Consider the following 19,705-nt stretch of genomic DNA (forward strand, 5'->3'; position numbering starts at 1 on the left):
CAGGAGATCTGGAACACAGGCTTTGGACAACACTAAACGCTTTTACTGGCACAAGGCAACAAGATCCGGCAAGGAAGCGCAGGGGAAGTGAGGTAATATGGACAGGGAGCAGGTGGAAGCTAATTAGACTGATTGGGCCAGGCACCAATCACTGGTGCACTGGCCCTTTAAATCTTATAGAGCTGGCGTGCGCGCACCCTAGAGAGCGGGGCCGCGCGTGCCAGAACATGACAGCCGGGGACCGGGACGGGTAAGTGACTTGGGATGCGATTCGCGAGCGGGCGCATCCCGCTATGCGAATCGCATCCCCGCCGGCAATGTCAGTGCAGCGCTCCCGGTCAGCGGGTCTGACCGGGCACTGCAGAGAGAGAGACGCCAAGAGCGCTCCGGGAAGGAGCAGGGACCCGGAGCGCTCGGCGTAACACACATGCACACAGATACACACAAACACATACACACATATACATACACAAGCACATATACACAAACACATACACACTCATATATATTCCTCTTGTTATTAATAGTCTTTTTAAGGTCTTGGGTAGTGTTGAGCGGCATAGGCCATATTCGAATTCGCGAATATTCGCGAATATATGGACGAATATTCGTCATATATTCGCGAATATTCGCATATTCGTTATATTCTCGTTTTATTTTCGCGTATGCGAAACTACGCGCATGCGAAACTTAGTATATGTGGAAATTCGCATATGCGAAACTTAGCATATGTTAATTTTCGCATATGCGAATTTTCGCACGCCAGTCTCACACAGTAGTATTACAGCCTTTTTTACACCACACAAGTCTTTACACCACACAAGCTGGAAGCAGAGAGGGGTGATCACTGTGATGTGTACTGTGAAAAAAAAAAAACGAATATTCGTAATTACGAATATATAGCGCTATATTCGCGAAATTCGCGAATTCGCGAATATGCGATATTCGCGAATAATATTCGAATTGCGAATATTCGCGAGCAACACTAGTCTTGGGAGGAGATTTACATTTTTCTATTTGGGGTTTGGACACAGTTGGATAGGTAGAGAATGTTTTTATGGGGTAAAGTGGAACATAGAACAAATGCAGCTATTTTTTTCTTAATTTATTTTAATGAAGTAAACGAGATAAAGGTAAGCAATGACTTTTCCTCAGTCTGAAGCGCGGTCCTCATCGGCAGGAAGCAGTGAGGAGGATGACGGAGGTTCTGATTCCATCTCTGCTTCTTTTTCGTCCCTCTCTATATATAGGGCCGTGGCCATGAAGAAGGCCCCTCCGATGACTGCCATTATGGTGCAGGTCATGAGGGCATACTCCAGGCTGCGGTATTTCAGAAGAGAGGATTTGGCATATCCTCGTTCGTAGGTGTCAGATATCAGGCCGATGAGGTACGGGCTGCCGGCGTCACCTAGGAGGTGATAGATTGTCATCTGCACGGCCAGGGCTGAAGATCTCCTCCACGGAGTTACTACTTTTAGTATAATGTCAGATATGAGGGTGAAATTTACTGACAGAAGCGTCTCTCCGATGAAGATGAAGATGTTGGTGGCAACGAGGCTGATGTTGCCAAAAGTCAATGCCAACAGAAGAAAAGGGGCAGAGAGCATCATCGCGCAGCCACACACAAGCGGGTCCGCCCGTGGGTTGGATTTGCGATATCTTTTACTTATCTCTGACCCTGCTACAACTCCCAGAATGCCAGAGACGACTGTAACCACACCAAATATTAGGATGTCGTGATAGTCACACGGTTCAGCACGGCAAGGGTCCTTCTCTTGTAGGAGTGTTCGTGCGTGGGTCAGGTATGACGGACCCCATACACCTATGGCTCCCACTATGAAGGATACCGCCGTCGATCCCATGGTGGTTAACATGAAGCTTCGATTTTTAAATAGTTTTTTCAGATCTGTCGCCCATTTGGCAAACTTCTGGGATTTGTTGTTCTTCTTCCCGTTTGTAGTCGTTCTTGGAAGCTCCTTTGTGACCAAAATCATCAAAGCCACAGCTATGAGGCCCAGGCCAGGGGTGACCCGAAATGCCCAGTGCCAATCGCCCCTTGCTGCATCAGTCACTTTGGGCCCGATGATGTATCCAAGTCCGCAGCCTACAGGTATGACGGAGTAAAACACGTTCAGCATGCGGGTCCGCTGGTCACTTGTAAAAAGGTCTGCAATGATGGAGGGGGCGATGGTGCAGAAAGTCGCCTCTCCTGCTCCAACCAGTCCACTCATCAGCAGGAAGAGCAGGAAGTACCCGTCAGGGATGAATGACAGGGTAAGTGTCATGCTCAGCCAAACGATGACTCCTGCGCAAACAGTATATTTCTTATTACAGTGGTCGCCCAAATATCCGGCAATTGGTGCGACCAGCACGTAGCTTCCAATGAACAATGTATTCAATAAGCCGGACAGACTAGCATTGGTGTCATATGCTTTCTGTATATAAGGCAGCACCCCCGCCACGCTGGAGCGATTTGCATAGATGAGCAAATTAACAAAGGCGAGGATCACTACGGTGATGATGGAACGTGCGGTGGACATCACGCTTAGAGATGGCAGGTTCTGCCTCTCAGGGATATCGCCCTTTTCTACATCCATATCACTATGGTCCTCCATTGCTTCTTCCTCCTCCTTCAGCAATGGGTCTTGTGGAGAGGCCATGGTCACAGGTCAGAGCCTGAAAACACTAGAGAGAGAGAGATAAGTGAACACATTAGACAACATGTCATCATTTCTGTCATTATACAATAGATCCTTCATACAGAGCAGAAATGTCCAGCACAGGACCACAAGATAACACTAAGACCATCGCAACCTCAGAAGAAGACGCTTCTCTATAAGTGTTTTATATGGAGACGTCTTCCCTGAGGTTACCAATGTCTGATAACCCTAAACCTGTCCAGTCCTAGTAATATCTGATAACCCTGAACCTGTCCGGCCCTAGTAATATCTGATAACCTTGAACCTGTCCGGTCCTAGTAATATCTGATAACCCTGAACCTGTCCGGTCCTAGTAATATCTGATAACCCTGAACCTGTCCGGTCCTAGTAATATCTGATAACCCTGAACCTGTCCGGTCCTAGTAATATCTGATAACCCTGAACCTGTCCGGTCCTAGTAATATCTGATAACCCTGAACCTGTCCGGTCCTAGTAATATCTGATAAGCCTGAACCTGTCCAGTCCTAGTAATATCTAATAACCCTGAACCTTTCTGGTCCTAGTAATATCTGATAACCCTGAACCTGTCCGTTCCTAGTAATATCTGACAACCCTGAACCTTTCCGGTCCTAGTAATATCTGATAACCCTGAACCTGTCCGGTCCTAGTAATATCTGATAAACCTGTACCTGTCCGTTCCTAGTAATATCTGATAAACCTGAACCTGTCCAGTCCTAGTAATATCTGATAACTCTGAACCTTTCCGGTCCTAGTAATATCTGATAACCCTGAACCTGTCCGGTCCTAGTAATATCTGATAAACCTGTACCTGTCCGTTCCTAGTAATATCTGATAAACCTGAACCTGTCCGGTCCTAGTAATATCTGATAACCCTGAACCTTTCCGGTCCTAGTAATATCTGATAACCCTGAACCTGTCCGGTCCTAGTAATATCTGATAACCCTGAACCTGTTCAGTCCTAGTAATATCTGATAACCCTAAACCTGTCCGGTCCTAGTAATATCTGACAACCCTGAATCTGTCCTATTAATGGCGGATTATAAGGGCTTGGCTGTATGGTCACTGGGCCATGTGAACTTCATACTGTAGATACAATTGGGCTATCCCGCTATATACATTTACTAATAATGAACCTACCCCACCTCATTGGGATCTATCCGTACCCTATATGACTTTCTGCCACTAGTTGATTTGAAAAATGTTTTCCCTTTCGGAGTACCCGGAGTATTTCTATTGTTAGTACACACAGAATTCTATTATATACTATTATATTTCTGCCCTAATCTTTCTGTCATTCTTTTACTACACCACCAAATCTTTCTCATAGACTTATATCTTTTAGAACTTCATGAATTAGGACTCTTTTTCTTGGGGACTTTTTTGGGCATAATTGCATTTTAGCAGTTTTGCAAGAAAAAGCTCTGGTCATGATACTATCTGTGCGTTTTATTATGTTTAATGCCTAAGCCAAGTATTGTCACAATGCTATGAGGAATATAACTTTTGTTACTTCTTTTGGAAATTAATTTCTTGTTTTTTATTGCTCTAAAAAAAAAGCAACAACAATAAAATAAACCCTGACAAACAAAATGCCCTGTGTATGTATGAATAGAAGAGGCTGAGACTTACCTTGTGGTTCTCTCTTCAGACAAGGAACGGTCAAAATCTCGAATTCTCTATCGCAAATAGAAACTCTCTAACAAACACTTTGCACCACAGGTTGTGAATGCAAAACACACTGAAGAGACTGCAGCCGGCGCGCACCTCCTTGTACAGCTTACGATGACATCATCACAAGCATGTGTGACATCACAAGGTTCTAAACCATCTTCAGGTATGTGTATATCTGTATAGTAAATGTTTGTAGCCGTATTAGTCCAGTGATGCAGATTGTAATACCTTTTTTATTGGACTAACAGAATTTTGGAGAGACAAGCTTTCGGGATTCCTCCCTGATAATTTATCAAGTCCTTTGATCATTAGTCCTTGACTATTAGACTTGATAAAGGGCGGAATCCTGAAAGCTTGTCTCTACAAAATTCTGTTAGTCCAATAAAAAAGGTATTACAAGATATTGCAAAATTTTTTTTGATTTGTGTATATGTATATATATATATATATATATATATATATATATATATATGTATATATATATATATATATATATATATATATAAATATATATATAGTTCCAAGGAAAATGTTGCGGCACTCAAGGTATGGTGAAAAAATGAAAACTATTTATTCATCCTAAATGTGCAAAGAGCGACGTTTCGATGGTCTCACACCATCATTATCAAGCCACTTGATAATGATTGTGTGAGACCATCGAAACGTCGCTCTTTGCACATTTGGGATGAATAAATAGTTTTCATTTTTTCACCATACCTTGAGTGCCACAGCATTTTCCTTGGAACTACGTAAGCAGGATCCGGGACCCGGATCCTAGCTGGAGGCACCTACTCACGCTTTAGGAGTGCTGCTTTCTTCTTTGACATATATATATATATATATATATATATATATATATATATATATATATTAATATACACCTAGAAATACATCAAGTACATAAAAACATCTTTTAGAAAAATATTTCTCCAGGCCTGCCGAGTATATCTCCGTACTTCACAGTGTCTTCTTAGTTTAAGTATTTTAATCTTTTGACCTTTTAACCCCACAAGGACCAAGGGCATCCTGGGAAATAAAGGGGTTTTCCAGGCCAAAACTTTTTTTTATATATCAACTGGCTCCGGAAAGTTAAACAGATTTGTAAATTACTTCTATTAAAAAATCTTAATCCTTCCAATAGTTATTAGCTTCTGAAGTTGAGTTGTTGTTTTCTGTCTAACTGCTCTCTGATGACTCACGTCCCGGGAGCTGTGCAGTTCCTATGGGGATATTCTCCAATCTTGCACAGCTCCCGGGACGTGACATCATCATTGAGCAGTTCCTAATAACTATTGGAAGGATTAAGATTTTGTAATAGAAGTCATTTACAAATTGCTTAACTTTCCGGAGCCAGTTGATATTAGTGTTGCTTGCGAATATTCGCAATGCGAATTTTATTCGCAAATATCGCATATTCGCGAATTCGCGAATATTCGCGAATATAGCACTATATATTCGTAATTACGAATATTGGTTTTTTTATTTTATTTTTTTTCACAGTACACATCACAGTGATCATCCCTCTCTGCTTCCAGCTTGTGTGGTGTAAAGAAGGCTCTAATACTACTGTGTGAGACCGGTGTGCGAATTTTCGCATATGCGAAAATGTGCATATGCTAATTTTCGCATATGCGAATTTTAGCTTATGTTTATCTCTGTATATGCTAATTTTCGCATATGTAAATTTTTGCATACGCGAATTATCGCATGTGGGAAAATAAATCGAGAATATTGCGAATATTCGCGAATATATGCCGAATATTCGTCCATATATTCGCGAATATTCGCAAATTCGAATATGGCCTATGCCGCTCAACACTAGTTGATATATATAAAAAAAGGTTTTTGCCTGGAATACCCCTTTAAGGGCTCTCGGCGTTTCTGTTCACCACCAGTAACAGGGCGTTGAACGGAACGTGACCACCCTACCCCCCCCCCCCCCATGTCAGCGATTGAGATCTGCGAAGATCCCGGGTAAAACGGGTCTCCAGTGACCCGGTGACCAGGAAAATAAGGAGGATCGGGGCTGACAAGACAGCATTGTTCCCCCTGAAAGGATAGGAGTGAGGTGGTAGGGGTGCCACCCCTCCTTTCCCTGCTATTGGTCAGTCAGAGGTGACCAACCAATAGCTGGAGATGAGCGAATCGAAGTTGACGAACCCGAATTTGTTACGAATTTCATGAAAAATTTGATTCGCAAATAATACAAATATCGCCGCGATTCTATCCCACGAATAGCTTCATTAAACTCCAATTTACAGCGTTCCAGGATATTGGGGACCTAAGATGGCGGATCCACATGTGAGTACATGGGGCAGGGGATTATGGGAGGGCGGGAAACAGCGGCAGGAATGAAGGTAGGCAGGCTGACCCTGAATCACATGTGATATGCAGCCTATCAATGTTCACTGACCCCTGTGATGTCACAGCCCCTATATAATCGGCGGCCATCTTGCCTCTCTTCATTTCATCTATGCACTCAGATGGAGAGGACGGGACTATGTGTGTGTGTGAATAGCTCATACCACAGCGTTACACTGCAACTGCTAGTCACATCAGCATTAGGGAAAGGCAGGAGTGCAGAGTGCTGTGCTGTTACTCTGAGAAGGATCATTGATTGCTAAACCTCCTATTCACGTTATTGAGCATTGCAGCAGAGAGGGGCAGATAGCTGTCAGCTGCCTCATACAGATCTCCAAGCTGCCTGAACTTTCTGAAGCATCTTATCTCCTCATTTTTCAGCCCAATTAAGTTTATTTTTATTTGCTCCACAAATCTTCTGCTGCTCAGAATTGTGTGACAGAGTGCAATTTAGGGTTTAATCCCTTGATTTTCTTTTGTGGTGCTGCACTGTTGGGTCCTGCTGCTGTTCAGAAATACGTGATTGTTCAGTGGACTGTAGTGCATTTGCACCATTTTGTACCTGTTAATCTGTCAAGGGGCTGGCTACATACTGTGTAAGTCCAAACAATACTATTCACCAGCTGTTTGTTTTTTTAAACAGTTTTTTCTGCGTATAATTACGCATATATAACTGCCCTCATCAGTGCATACCGCATAGGTAAATGCAAGTATTGTACAATTTAGTACCTGTTAAGCTGTCAAGGTGCTCCTTACCATCAAAGTCCAAACAATAGTATCCACCGACTGGTGTATTACAAAAATACAGAGTTTTTTCTGCTAATAGGCCCTCATCAGTGCATACAGGATACGTACATCCAAGTATTGTACCATTTAGTACCTGTTAAGCTGTCAAGGTGCTCCATACCGTCAAAGTCCAAACAAGAGTATCCACCGGCTGGTGTTTTACAAAAATACAGATTTTTTTTCTGCTAATAGTTAGGCATATTACTGCCCTCATCAGTGCATACCGCATAGGTACATCCAAGTATTTTACCATTTAGTACCTGTTAAGCTGTCAAGGGGCTCCATACCGTCAAAGTCCAAACAATAGTATCCACCGGCTGGGGTTTTACAAAAATACAGATTTTTATTCTGCTAATAGTTAGGCATATTACTGCCCTCATCAGTGCATACCGCATAGGTACATCCAAGTATTGTACCATTTAGTACCTGTTAAGCTGTCAAGGTGCTCCATACCATCAAAGTCCAAACAATAGTATTCACCGGCTGGTGTATTACAAAAATACAGAGTTTTTTCTGCTAATAGGCCCTCATCAGTGCATACCGCATTGGTACATCCAAGTATTGTACCATTTAGTACCTGTTAAGCTGTCAAGGTGCTCCATACCGTCAAAGTCCAATTAATAGTATCCACCGGCTGATGTTTTACAAAAATACAGATTTTTTTTCTGCTAATAGTTAGGCATATTACTGCCCTCATCAGTGCATACCGCATAGGTACATCCAAGTATTTTACCATTTAGTACCTGTTAAGCTGTCAAGGGGCTCCATACCGTCAAAGTCCAAACAATACTATCCACCGGCTGGTGTTTTACAAAAATACAGATTTTTATTCTGCTAATAGTTAGGCATATTACTGCCCTCATCAGTGCATACCGCATAGGTACATCCAAGTATTGTACCATTTAGTACCTGTTAAGCTGTCAAGGTGCTCCATACCGTCAAAGTCCAAACAATAGTATCCACCGGCTGGTGTTTTACAAAAATACAGATTTTTTTTCTGCTAATAGTTAGGCATATTACTGCCCTCATCAGTGCATACCGCATAGGTACATCCAAGTATTGTACCATTTAGTACCTGTTAAGCTGTCAAGGTGCTCCATACCATCAAAGTCCATACAATAGTATCCACCGACTGGTGTACTACAAAAATACAGAGTTTTTTCTGCTAATAGGCCCTCATCAGTGCATACCGCATAGGTACATCCAAGTATTGTACCATTTAGTACCTGTTAAGCTGTCAAGGTGCTCCATTCCATCAAAGTCCAAACAATAGTATCCACCGGCTGGTGTTTTACAAAAACTACAGAGTTTTTTTCTGCTAATAGTTAGGCATATTACTGCCCTCATCAGTGCATACCGCATAGGTACATCCAAGTACTGTACCATTTAGTAGCTGTCAAGGTGCTCCAAACCGTCAAAGTCCAAACAATAGTATCCACCGGCTGGTGTATTACAAAAATACAGAGTTTTTTCTGCTAATAGTTAGGCATATTACTGCCCTAATCAGTGCATACCGCATACGTACATCCAAGTATTGTACCATCTAGTACCTGTTAATCTGTCAAGGGCCTACATACTGTTCAAGGACAGCCGTAAGTAATCACCTGCTGCTGTTCTAGACAAATACTGTTTAAAGAGTAGTGTAGCGTATTGTAATACCCTCATAAACGCACTAAGTATGTCAGGCAGAGAAGTGCCAGGACGTGCACAGAGGAGTGGCAGAGGCCTAAATACTTCAGGCAGAGTTGGCAGCAGACTTGGGGCGAGTGGCAGCAGGAGTCGCAGCCTGAGCCTGAGCTTCCGTTATCAGCCAGCGGTCGTGTCTCCACCAGCAACCCATCTGCCGTCGTTGATTGGTTAATACGCTCATCCACATAATCACAAGTGACATCTGACACCCCCCAGTGAACAGTCGGTGGGTTCCTCAGACACAACCCTCAGTTGGCATGGCCCGGGAGCAGTCCTTGTCCTCCCATTGCCTTTGTCCTATGCTGTTACCTCTCCTAAAGAAGTATCTTATGCTGTGGGTTCAGCTCCACTATTTACTGAGGACGATCCAATAGAGGACAGTCAGCAGCTACTGGACAGCCAAGAAGGCTAGGAGACATGCACCGCTTGCTCTGCTAGGCAGCCAAGTAGTGATGCGGAGAGTGACGTGGGAGGTGGTGTTGCAAGTGTTCAGGGTCCTGAAGCAGACACTGTTGGGGAACCTGAGGAGGACATCAGTGACGTGCACACAACTGTTGATGATGTTGAAGCCGATCGCAATTGGGAGCCGGGTGCAGAAGGGGCTTCATCATCATCATCAGGAGAAGAGAGTTGCAGGTTGCCCTTGAGGCAGCAAGGCGGTAGCACGGTTGGCAGTCAGCATGGTGGCAGTAATGGAAATTCAGGAGCCAAACGTGCCCGGGGGAAGCCACCTGCTTTGCGGCAGCCTACCTTTCCGGGAGGTAGTGGAACAGGGGTTCCTGGAGACGGCGCCAGTAGCAGTCAATTAGTTCGGACTGCGGGTGGGAAAATCAGCTACTCGGCGGTGTGGAAGTTTTTCATAAGGCATCCAGAGGAGGTTCACGTAGCCACATGCAAGATCTGTCGACAGGAGGTGAAGCGTGGCCAGGGTCTCAATGTCGGCACCACGGCCCTGCGTCAACACATGCTTCGCCACCATAAAGCAGCCTGGGAGAACCGTGGCTCTGATGTAGTGGTCCAGCCTGCTGCATCACCCAGTGGCCATCCGCTACCTCCTTCATCCAGCCAAGGCTCCACCACCTCAGCCGAAGGGAGCTGTGTGTCAAACCCTCCTTCCGTCGCTCCTGCTTCTTCCGGTTTTAGTCAGCCATTCCGCCAACAATCCATTGGCGAAGCCATGTCCAAGAGACAACAGTATGTGCCCACTCATCCAACGGCGCAGAAGTTGAATGTGCTCCTGTCCAAGTTGCTGGTGTTGCAGTCCCTCTGTTTTCAAGTGGTGGACTCTGCACCTTTCAGAGAATTGATGGCTTGTGCCGAGCCGAGGTGGAGAGTCCCAAGCCGTGATTTCTTTGTGAAGAAGGCAGTACCATCCCTGCATAAATTTGTGCAAGAGAAGGTGGGCCAGTCCTTGAGCCTGTCGGTGTGTTCAAAAGTGCACGGCAGTGCCGATGTGTGGAGCTGTAACTACGGACAGGAACAATACTTGTCTTTTACGGCTCACTGGGTAAATGCACAGCCACAACAGCAACTTGAACAGGTCACACCGCTTCCTCCTCCACGCTCTCGCTCACAGACAGTTGGTCCTGTTACAGTGTGCGACGCCGCCTCCTCATCCTCCACCGTGTCCTCGGCCCTTCATCGTACCATATGTGTAGGGCACGGCGGTGTCAAGCTGTTCTTCACATGGTTTGCCTTGGCGAACGGAGTCACGCAGGGGAGGAACTGCTAAAGTTCATTCGTAAAGAAATCCAGGTATGGCTTACTCCACGAAATCTGGAAATGGGAACCATGGTGACCGACAACGGGAAGAACATTGTGTCCGCGCTGCGACAAGGAAGTGTGAAACATGCGCCCTGCATGGCACACGTGTTGAATCTGGTTGTCAAGCGCTTCCTCAAGTCTTCACCCCATTTGCAAAACATCCTGAAAATGGCAAGGAAACTGTGCATGCACTTCAGCCACTCGTACACCGCCAAGCACACCTTCCTTGAGCTGCAGCGTCAGAACGGTATCCCACAACATAGTCTTATTTGTGACGTGTCCACACGTTTGAATTCCACCCTCCATATGTTGGACAGACTATACGAACAAAGAAAAGCCATCACCGATTTCTTGATGATCCAAGCAGATAGGAGTACTCCCCTGTGTAACTTCAATGTGAACCAGTGGCAGCTCATACGTGACACCTGCCGTTTGCTGAGGCCCTTTGAGGGAGCCACATTATTTGTGAGTCGCCTGGATTACGCCATGAACTACGTAATTCCACTCCTACATTTCCTACAACAAATGATTGAAACCATGGCTGGTCACGGCAATGGAGATGCTGCGCCTACATCTCCAGGCTACATGGGCCCTGTGGGGGCTGAACTGGAGGAGGAGGATGATAAGGGGCAGAGCGGAGCACAGTTTAGGTTGGATGAGATGGCCGGTGTTTCTAGTCTTCGGATAGGAGAGGAGGAGCAGGAGCAGCCAGAGGAGCTGGAGGGTTATGAGGAAGTTGAGACAGAGGACCCAGACACACTGTGGCAGTATGCTGTGGAGATGGAGGCAGGTAGTTCCTCCGAGTCACTGGCGCAAATGGCACAATGCATGCTCAGTTGCTTGCGTAGTGACCCCCGAATTGTCAAAATTCGTCAGCAGGATGACTTCTGGATCTCCACCTTATTAGACCCTCGCTACCGTCCCAAAATGGGGGCCTTTTTTACACCCACTGAGAGGGAGGACAAACTGACCTACTACAGAGAGTTTCTACGTAGTCAATTGGCTGATGCCTATCGGCCACATGGTCCATACATTCACAGGTCTGACTCGGGGGGCCCTCTGCGCTCACCTTCCACTGCCATGGCTGCTGGGGAGGGGAGGGGTGGCAGGAGCAGTACCACCTCAATCAGCAGCAGCCTGAGTCTACAGTCGCTGATGAGTAGCTTTCTTCACCCGCATAGTGAAGCAACTCATCAGCAGCAGGTAGACATGGAGCAGGACCTGAACCAGCAGGTGGTGGCATACCTTGACATGGCCATGCCAAAAACCATTGAAGATCCGCTGGACTTCTGGGCAGCCAAACTTGATTTATGGCGACAACTAGCAGAGTTTGCCCTGGAAAAGCTGTCCTGCCCGGCCAGTAGTGTGCCATCAGAGCGGGTGTTTAGTGCGGCCGAGGCCATAGTCACCCCAAGGCGAACTTGTCTGTCCACTAAAAATGTGGAGAGACTGACGTTTGTCAAGATGAATCAGGGATGGATCAGCCAAGATTTTTCCAGCCACCAATGCCAGATGGCTCAGAGTAGATTGACCATGCTCCTACAACAAAAATTTCTCAATTATGGTTGGTTATGAAACCCTCTGGGGCAGACCTGAACATTGTATGGCCCACTTGCAATATACGGCCCTTTGATTGGCTCTGACCGACCCGCGCTGACTGCAGGAACAACTATGCTGCCTAATCTGGGGGACATCTATGCTCCCTAATCTGTGGGACATCTATGCTGCCTAATCTGGGGGACAAGTATGCTCCTAATCTGGGGGACATCTATGCTGCCTAATCTGGGGGACAACTATGCTCCTAATCTGGGGGACATCTATGCTGCCTAATCTGGGGGACAACTATGCTCCTAATCTGGGGGACATCTATGCTGCCTTATCTGGGGGACAACTATGCTCCTAATCTGGGGGACATCTATGCTGCCTAATCTGGGGGACATCTATGCTGCCTAATCTGGGGGGCAAGTTTGTTCCTAATCTGGGGGACATCTATGCTGCCTAATCTGAGGGACATCTATGCTGCCTAATCTGGGGGACAACTATGCTCCTAATCTGGGGGACAACTATGCTCCTAATCTGGGGGACAACTATGCTCCTAATCTGGGGGACATCCATGATGCCTAATAAGGGGCTTATTCATCATCAATGGAAGAGAGTTGCAGGTTGCCCTTGAGTCAGCAAGGCGGTAGCACGGTTGGCAGTCAGCGTGGTGTGGCAGTAGTGGAAATTCAGGAGACAAACGTGCCCGGGGAGACCACCTGCTTCAAGGCAGCTTACCTTTCAGAGAGGTAGTGGGTTACCCACACCTGTCGGTGAAAGATAGAGACACGCTAATCCATTCAGTGGAGCTCTCGTGCGGCCCAGACATCTGAGGCTATAACACACTTGTTATTGCTCGATCTCGCAATTGATTGTGCAATGTAAGGGGTTATTAAAGCCTCTTGGGTACTGCTGAGGTCTACTCCTGACTGTTCCTGGTGCAATGTATGGGGTAATTAAACACTCTTGGGTAGTGTTATTTTTAAATTTACTGATAATTTTATCATATGAACACTAACTGCTTTTACAATAACGGGTCCAGCAGCAAGGACCAAAATAATAATGTGAACAAAACTCCCAAAGCAAATAGTGAAAAGACAGGTCTTGCACTAAATGTAAGGCAAGAGAGGGGAGAAACTAAAACTTAGCTTTTATTGATTATAGATAAAGAATTAAATAAATAAACCAAGTGCAACCAAGTGTATAGACCAAAGTCTAAAATGGCCGAATATATTCAAAAGAAGGCTGTAACAGTCCTTCCATGGATATAGTTGATGGAAAATGGTTACTAGGAGGCTATAAGTCCAGCCTCACCATCGATAACTCTAAAGAATAGTATCAAAAATTGGAAATCTCAACATAAGGATGCCCTACGCGTTTCTGTCACAGTGCAGTGACGTCATCAGGGGTAAAGCTTATGTATATAGTGGCTGAACTAGTGTGGTGCTGTAATACAAAAAGCCGCTCACTTAGGTTAGGCCCAAGAACTCAATATTAAATATGAAAGATACTAGTCAATGATAGCATATCCATGGGGGATGGCAGCCCATGATGTCAGGCATTCCTTTTTAACCCCTTCCCGCAGAATGGCATATATAAACGCCGGGTTGTGCAGTGCGTTCGCGCATCCCGACGTTTATAAATGACATTCAGTTAACCCGGCGATGCGCAGCATCGCACGGGTTAACTGGCAGAAGTCCCGCTGTTTCCAGCAGGGGACAACTTCTGCTTCACCCCCCAGGACCATCCATTGATGGTCCTGGTCAGCGATCACTGTGATTGGTCCCTGTGGACCAATCACAGTGATCTGGGGTGAAAGTTCAGATCCCCCGCACTGCCCGCCCCTGGAAGTCGGGCAGAACGGGGGACGATGGCTGCAGGGGCTCACGGGGACCTGCGGCATAGGGGGGGAACACGAGGGGACCGGCGGCCTTACCTGGAGCAGCGGCGGGACCGAGGAGCAGCGGCAGGACCGGCCACGTGGACGAGCAGGGACGGGACCGGCAGGTAAGTATGTGGTCCTAAGATCTTCACTGCTGCTTCTAGGAGTCTGAAAACTACAACTCCCAGCATGCCTAGACAGCCTTTGGCTGTCTGGGCATGCTGGGAGTTGTAGTTTTGCAACATCTGGAGGGCCCCAGTTTGGAGACCATTGTATAATGGTCTCCAATCTGTGCTCTTCCAGCTGTTGCAAAACTACAACTCCCAGCATGCACTGACTGTCCAGGCATGCTGGGAGTTTTAGTTCAGCAACATCTGGCCCTTCAGATGTTGCCAAACTACAACTCCAAGCATGCCCTTCAGCTGTCTGGGCATGCTGGGAGTTGTAGTTTTGCAACAACTGGAGACACACTGGTTGGGAAACATTGTTTCTAACTCAGTGTTTCCTAACCTGTGTGCCTCCAGCTGTTGCAAAACTATTACTCCCAGCATGCACTAACAGACCATGCATGCTGGGAGTTGTAGTTTTGCAACATCTGGAGGGCCCCAGTTTGGAGACCATTGTATAATGGTCTCCAATCTGTGCTCTTCCAGCTGTTGCAAAACTACAACTCCCAGTATGCACTGACTGTCCAGGCATGCTGGGAGTTTTAGTTCAGCAACATCTGGCCCTTCAGATGTTGCCGAACTACAACTCCCAGCATGCCCTTCAGCTGTCTGGGCATGCTGGGAGTTGTAGTTTTGCAACAACTGGAGACACACTGGTTGGGAAACATTGTCTGTTTCTAACTCAGTGATTCCTAACCTGTGTGCCTCCAGCTGTTGCAAAACTATAACTCCCAGCATGCATATAACACCACAGACCATGCATGCTGGGAGTTGTGGTTTTGCAACAGCTGGTGCACCCCCCCCCCCCCCCTGTGAATGTACAGGGTACATTCACATGGGCGAGGCTTTTACAGTGGGTTTCTCGCATCTTGAGATGCAGCAAATTTTGCGCTGGGAAACTCGCTGTAATCCCCCGCCCATGTGACCGTACCCTAAAAACACTACACTACACTAACACAAAATAAAATAAAAAGTTAAAAACACTACATATACACATACCCCTACACAGCCCCCCTCCCCCAATAAGAATGTCCGGTACGCCACTGTTTCCAAAGCAGAGCCTCCAGCTGTTGAAAAACAACAACTCCCAGTATTGCCGGACAGCCGTTGACTGTCCACGCATGCTGGGAGTTTTGCAACAGCTGGAGGCACCCTGTTTGGGAATCACTGGCGTAGAATACCCCTATATCCACCCCTATGCAAATCCCTAATTTAGGCCTCAAATGCACATGGCGCTCTCACTTTGGAGCCCTGTCGTATTTCAAGGCAACAGTTTAGGGCCACATATGGGGTATCGCTGTACTCGGGAGAAATTGCGTTACAAGGTTTGGGGGGCTTTTTCTTCTTTAACCCTTCATGAAAAGGAAATGTTGGGGTCTACACCAGAATGTTAGTGTAAAAAAATTTTATTTTTTACACTAACATGCTGATGTTGCCCTATACTTTACATTTTCACAAGAGGTAAAAGGGAAAAAAGACCCCCAAAATTTGTAACGCAATTTCTCCCGACTACAGAGATACCCCATATGTGAGCGCAAAGTGCTCTGGGGGCGCACAACAAGGCCCAGAAGGGAGAGCGCACCATGTACATTTGAGGTGATTTGCACAGGGGTGGGTGATTGTTACAGCGGTTTTGACAAACGCAAAAAAAAACAAAACCCCACATGTGACCCCATTTTCGGAAACGACACCCCTCACGGAATGTAATGAGGGGTGCAGTGAGAATTTACCCCCACAGGTGTCTGACGGATCTTTGGAACAGTGGTCCGTGAAAATGAAAACTTGTACAGCCCACTGTTCCAAAGATCTGTCAGACATCAGTGGGGGGCAAATGCTCACTGTACCCCTTGTTACGTTCCTCAAGGGGTCTAGTTTCCAAAATGGTATGCCATGTGTTTTTTTTTTTGCTGTTCTGGCACCTTAGGGGTTTCCTAAATGCGACATGCTCCCCGAGCAAAATTTGCTCTCAAAAAGCCAAATATGTCTCCTTCTCTTCTGAGCATTGTAGTTCGCCCATAGTGCACTTCAGGTCAACTTATGGGGTACCTCCATACTCAGAAGAGATGGGGTTACAAATTTTGGGGGGTATTTTCTGCTATTAACCCTTGCAAAAATGTGAAATTTGGGGGGAAACACATTTTAGTGGGAAAATTATTTTTTTTTTTTACATATGCAAAAGTCGTGAAACACCTGTGGGGTAATAAGGCTCACTTTATTCCTTATTACATTCCTAAAGGGGTCTAGTTTCCAAAATGGTATGCCATGTGTTTTTTTTTGCTGTTCTGGCACCATAGGGGCTTCCTAAATGCAACATGCCCCCGAGCAAAATTTGCTCTCAAAAAGCCAAATATGACTCCTTCTCTTCTGAGCATTGTAGTTCGCCCATAGTGCACTTCAGGTCAACTTATGGGGTACCTCCATACTCAGAAGAGATGGGGTTACAAATTTTGGGGGGTATTTTCTGCTATTAACCCTTGCAAAAATGTGAAATTTGGGGGGAAACACACATTTTAGTGGAAAAATTATTATTTTTTTTTTACATATGCAAAAGTCGTGAAACACCTGTGGGGTAATAAGGCTCACTTTATTCCTTATTACATTCCTAAAGGGGTCTAGTTTCCAAAATGGTATGCCATGTGTTTTTTTTTTGCTGTTCTGGCACCATAGGGGCTTCCTAAATGCGACATGCCCCCGAGCAAAATTTGCTCTCAAAAAGCCAAATATGACTCCTTCTCTTCTGAGCATTGTAGTTCGCCCATAGTGCACTTCAGGTCAACTTATGGGGTACCTCCATACTCAGAAGAGATGGGGTTACAAATTTTGGGGGGTATTTTCTGCTATTAACCCTTGCAAAAATGTGAAATTTGGGGGGAAACACACATTTTAGTGGAAAAATTTTTTTTTTTTTTTTACATATGCAAAAGTCGTGAAACACCTGTGGGGTAATAAGGCTCACTTTATTCCTTATTACATTCCTAAAGGGGTCTAGTTTCCAAAATGGTATGCCATGTGTTTTTTTTTTTGCTGTTCTGGCACCATAGGGGCTTCCTAAATGCGACATGCCCCCGAGCAAAATTTGCTCTCAAAAAGCCAAATATGACTCCTTCTCTTCTGAGCATTGTAGTTCGCCCATAGTGCACTTCAGGTCAATTTATGGGGTACCTCCATACTCAGAAGAGAAGGGGTTACAAATATTGGGGGGTATTTCCTGCTATTAACCCTTGGAAAAATGTGAAATTTGGGGGGAAAACACACATTTTAGTGAAAAAATATATATTTTTTTTTACATATGCAAAAGTCGTGAAACACCTGTGGGTTATTAAGGCTCACTTTATTCCTTGTTATGTTCCTCAAGGGGTCTAGTTTCCAAAATGGTATGCCATGTGAGGGTTTTTTGCTGTTCTGGCACCATAGGGGCTTCCTAAATGCAACATGCCCCCCAAAAACCATTTCAGAAAAACGTACTCTCCAAAATCCCCTTATCGCTCTTTCCCTTCTGAGCCCTCTACTGCGCCCGCCGAACACTTTACATTGACATATGAGGTATGTGCTTACTCAAGAGAAATTGGGCTACAAATATAAGTATTAATTTTCTCCTTTTACCCCTTGTAAAAATTCAAAAATTGGGTCTACAAGAACATGCGAGTGTAAAAAATGAAGATTGTGAATTTTCTCCTTCACTTTGCTTCTATTCCTGTGAAACACCTAAAGGGTTAAAATGATGACTCAATTTCATTTTGAATACTTTGGGGGGTGAAGTTTTTATAATGGGGTCTTTTGTGGGGTATTTCTAATATGAAGACCCTTCAAATCCACTTCAAAACTGAACTGGTCCCTGAAAAATAGTGAGTTTGAAAATGTTGTGAAAAATTGGAAAATTGCTGCTGAACTTTGAAGCCCTCTGGTGTCTTCCCAAAGTAAAAACTCGTCACTTTTATGATGCAAACATAAAGTAGACATATTGTATATGTGAATAAAAAAATTTTTTATTTGTAATATACATTTTCCTTACAAGCAGAGAGCTTCAAAGTTAGAAAAATGCAAAATTTTCAAATTTTTTTATCAAATTTTAGGATTTTTCACAAGGAAAGGATGCAAGTTACCACAAAAATTTACCACCATGTTAAAGTAGAATATGTCACGAAAAAACAATCTCTGAATCAGAATGATAACTAAAAGCATTCCTGAGTTATTAATGTTTAAAGTGACAGTGGTCAGATGTGCAAAAAACGCTCTGGTCCTTAAGGCCAAAATGGGCTTGGTCCTGAAGGGGTTAAATATTAACAAAAACCCATCCAGATGGATATGTGTTTCAGCCGCGAGACCACAGGAACCTATAAAAGAGAGAGGGAAAGATACACATATTGTATATGCACTTAATAACACTCATTCCTGGAAAATCCTCCCCATATTTTATGCAATTTTACTCACAGCCTGTCCATGGGCATCTAGAAAAGCATGCTGGGAGAATAAACTACCCTTGCTTTTACCTACCTTGATTGTCCTGTGACCTGCGCCTCTCAAAGCCGACACCCCTGTTGAAGTCTCTCTCTGCATGTCCATGGGCATGTCAGATTACCTAAAAGAGCAAAAGAAATCACATTCAGCCAAATAGTCCTCCTGTAGGGGAAGCAGAGCTGGGGATAGGGGGATACCGCACAGCGGGGTACTCACGGTCTCTGTCTTTCAGCACATATGCGATGCAGCGCGTACCTGCATTAGCAGGGAGGCAAACTCTTCGGCTTCAGAGCGCTGTCAACTCGTGTCAGCGGCGTCTGACATAATATCCGCTTCCCTTGCTGTGCCGCGTCAGAGCGGTCACACCTCCGTCTGACGTCTGTAGGGGAGGGGCGTGGCCCAATGCTCCGGGGTGCAGTCGGTCCAGCAAGAGAAGATGCATAATGGAACAGTGATTTCTGGCACTCAGTACATAGAGTCCCCTCACTAGAAACACCTATAGCGTATCTAATTATATCAGAACACCAAACCCACAGCCCTAGAGATAATGGTAAGTGGATCGGGTGTTAGGAAAAAAAACAATCGCTGTGTATATGATGGTTTTTACGTATTAGAAAAACAATTAGGTAGCAGAAAAAATGAAAAATGAAAAAATTATTATATATTCCCAATAGAAATATTAACATAGAGATGCAAAGAGGTGGTTA

General features: G+C 45.1%; 1 protein-coding gene across 2 annotated transcripts; it reads right to left on the reverse strand.

Annotated features, from left to right (window-relative positions):
• Positions 1 to 1,129: 1,129 nt before the first annotated feature.
• Positions 1,130 to 4,450, reverse strand: LOC130277610 (protein spinster homolog 1-like). Of its 2 annotated transcripts, none has more exons than XM_056528313.1 (2): positions 4,311 to 4,450; positions 1,130 to 2,685 (listed from the first exon to the last, which is right to left on the reverse strand). In XM_056528313.1, the coding sequence occupies exon 2, from the start codon at positions 2,658 to 2,660 to the stop codon at positions 1,152 to 1,154; it is 1,509 nt and encodes a 502-aa protein (XP_056384288.1). In that variant the 5' UTR covers positions 2,661 to 2,685; positions 4,311 to 4,450; the 3' UTR covers positions 1,130 to 1,151. The 2 variants fall into 2 exon arrangements, with proteins under 2 accessions (XP_056384288.1, XP_056384289.1); XM_056528314.1 differs by lacking the exon at positions 4,311 to 4,450 and adding an exon at positions 3,819 to 4,213.
• Between the last annotated feature and the right edge of the window lie 15,255 nt (positions 4,451 to 19,705).

Source organism: Hyla sarda, chromosome 6 (assembly GCF_029499605.1).
Source record: "Hyla sarda isolate aHylSar1 chromosome 6, aHylSar1.hap1, whole genome shotgun sequence".
Taxonomy (NCBI): Eukaryota; Metazoa; Chordata; class Amphibia; order Anura; family Hylidae; genus Hyla; species Hyla sarda.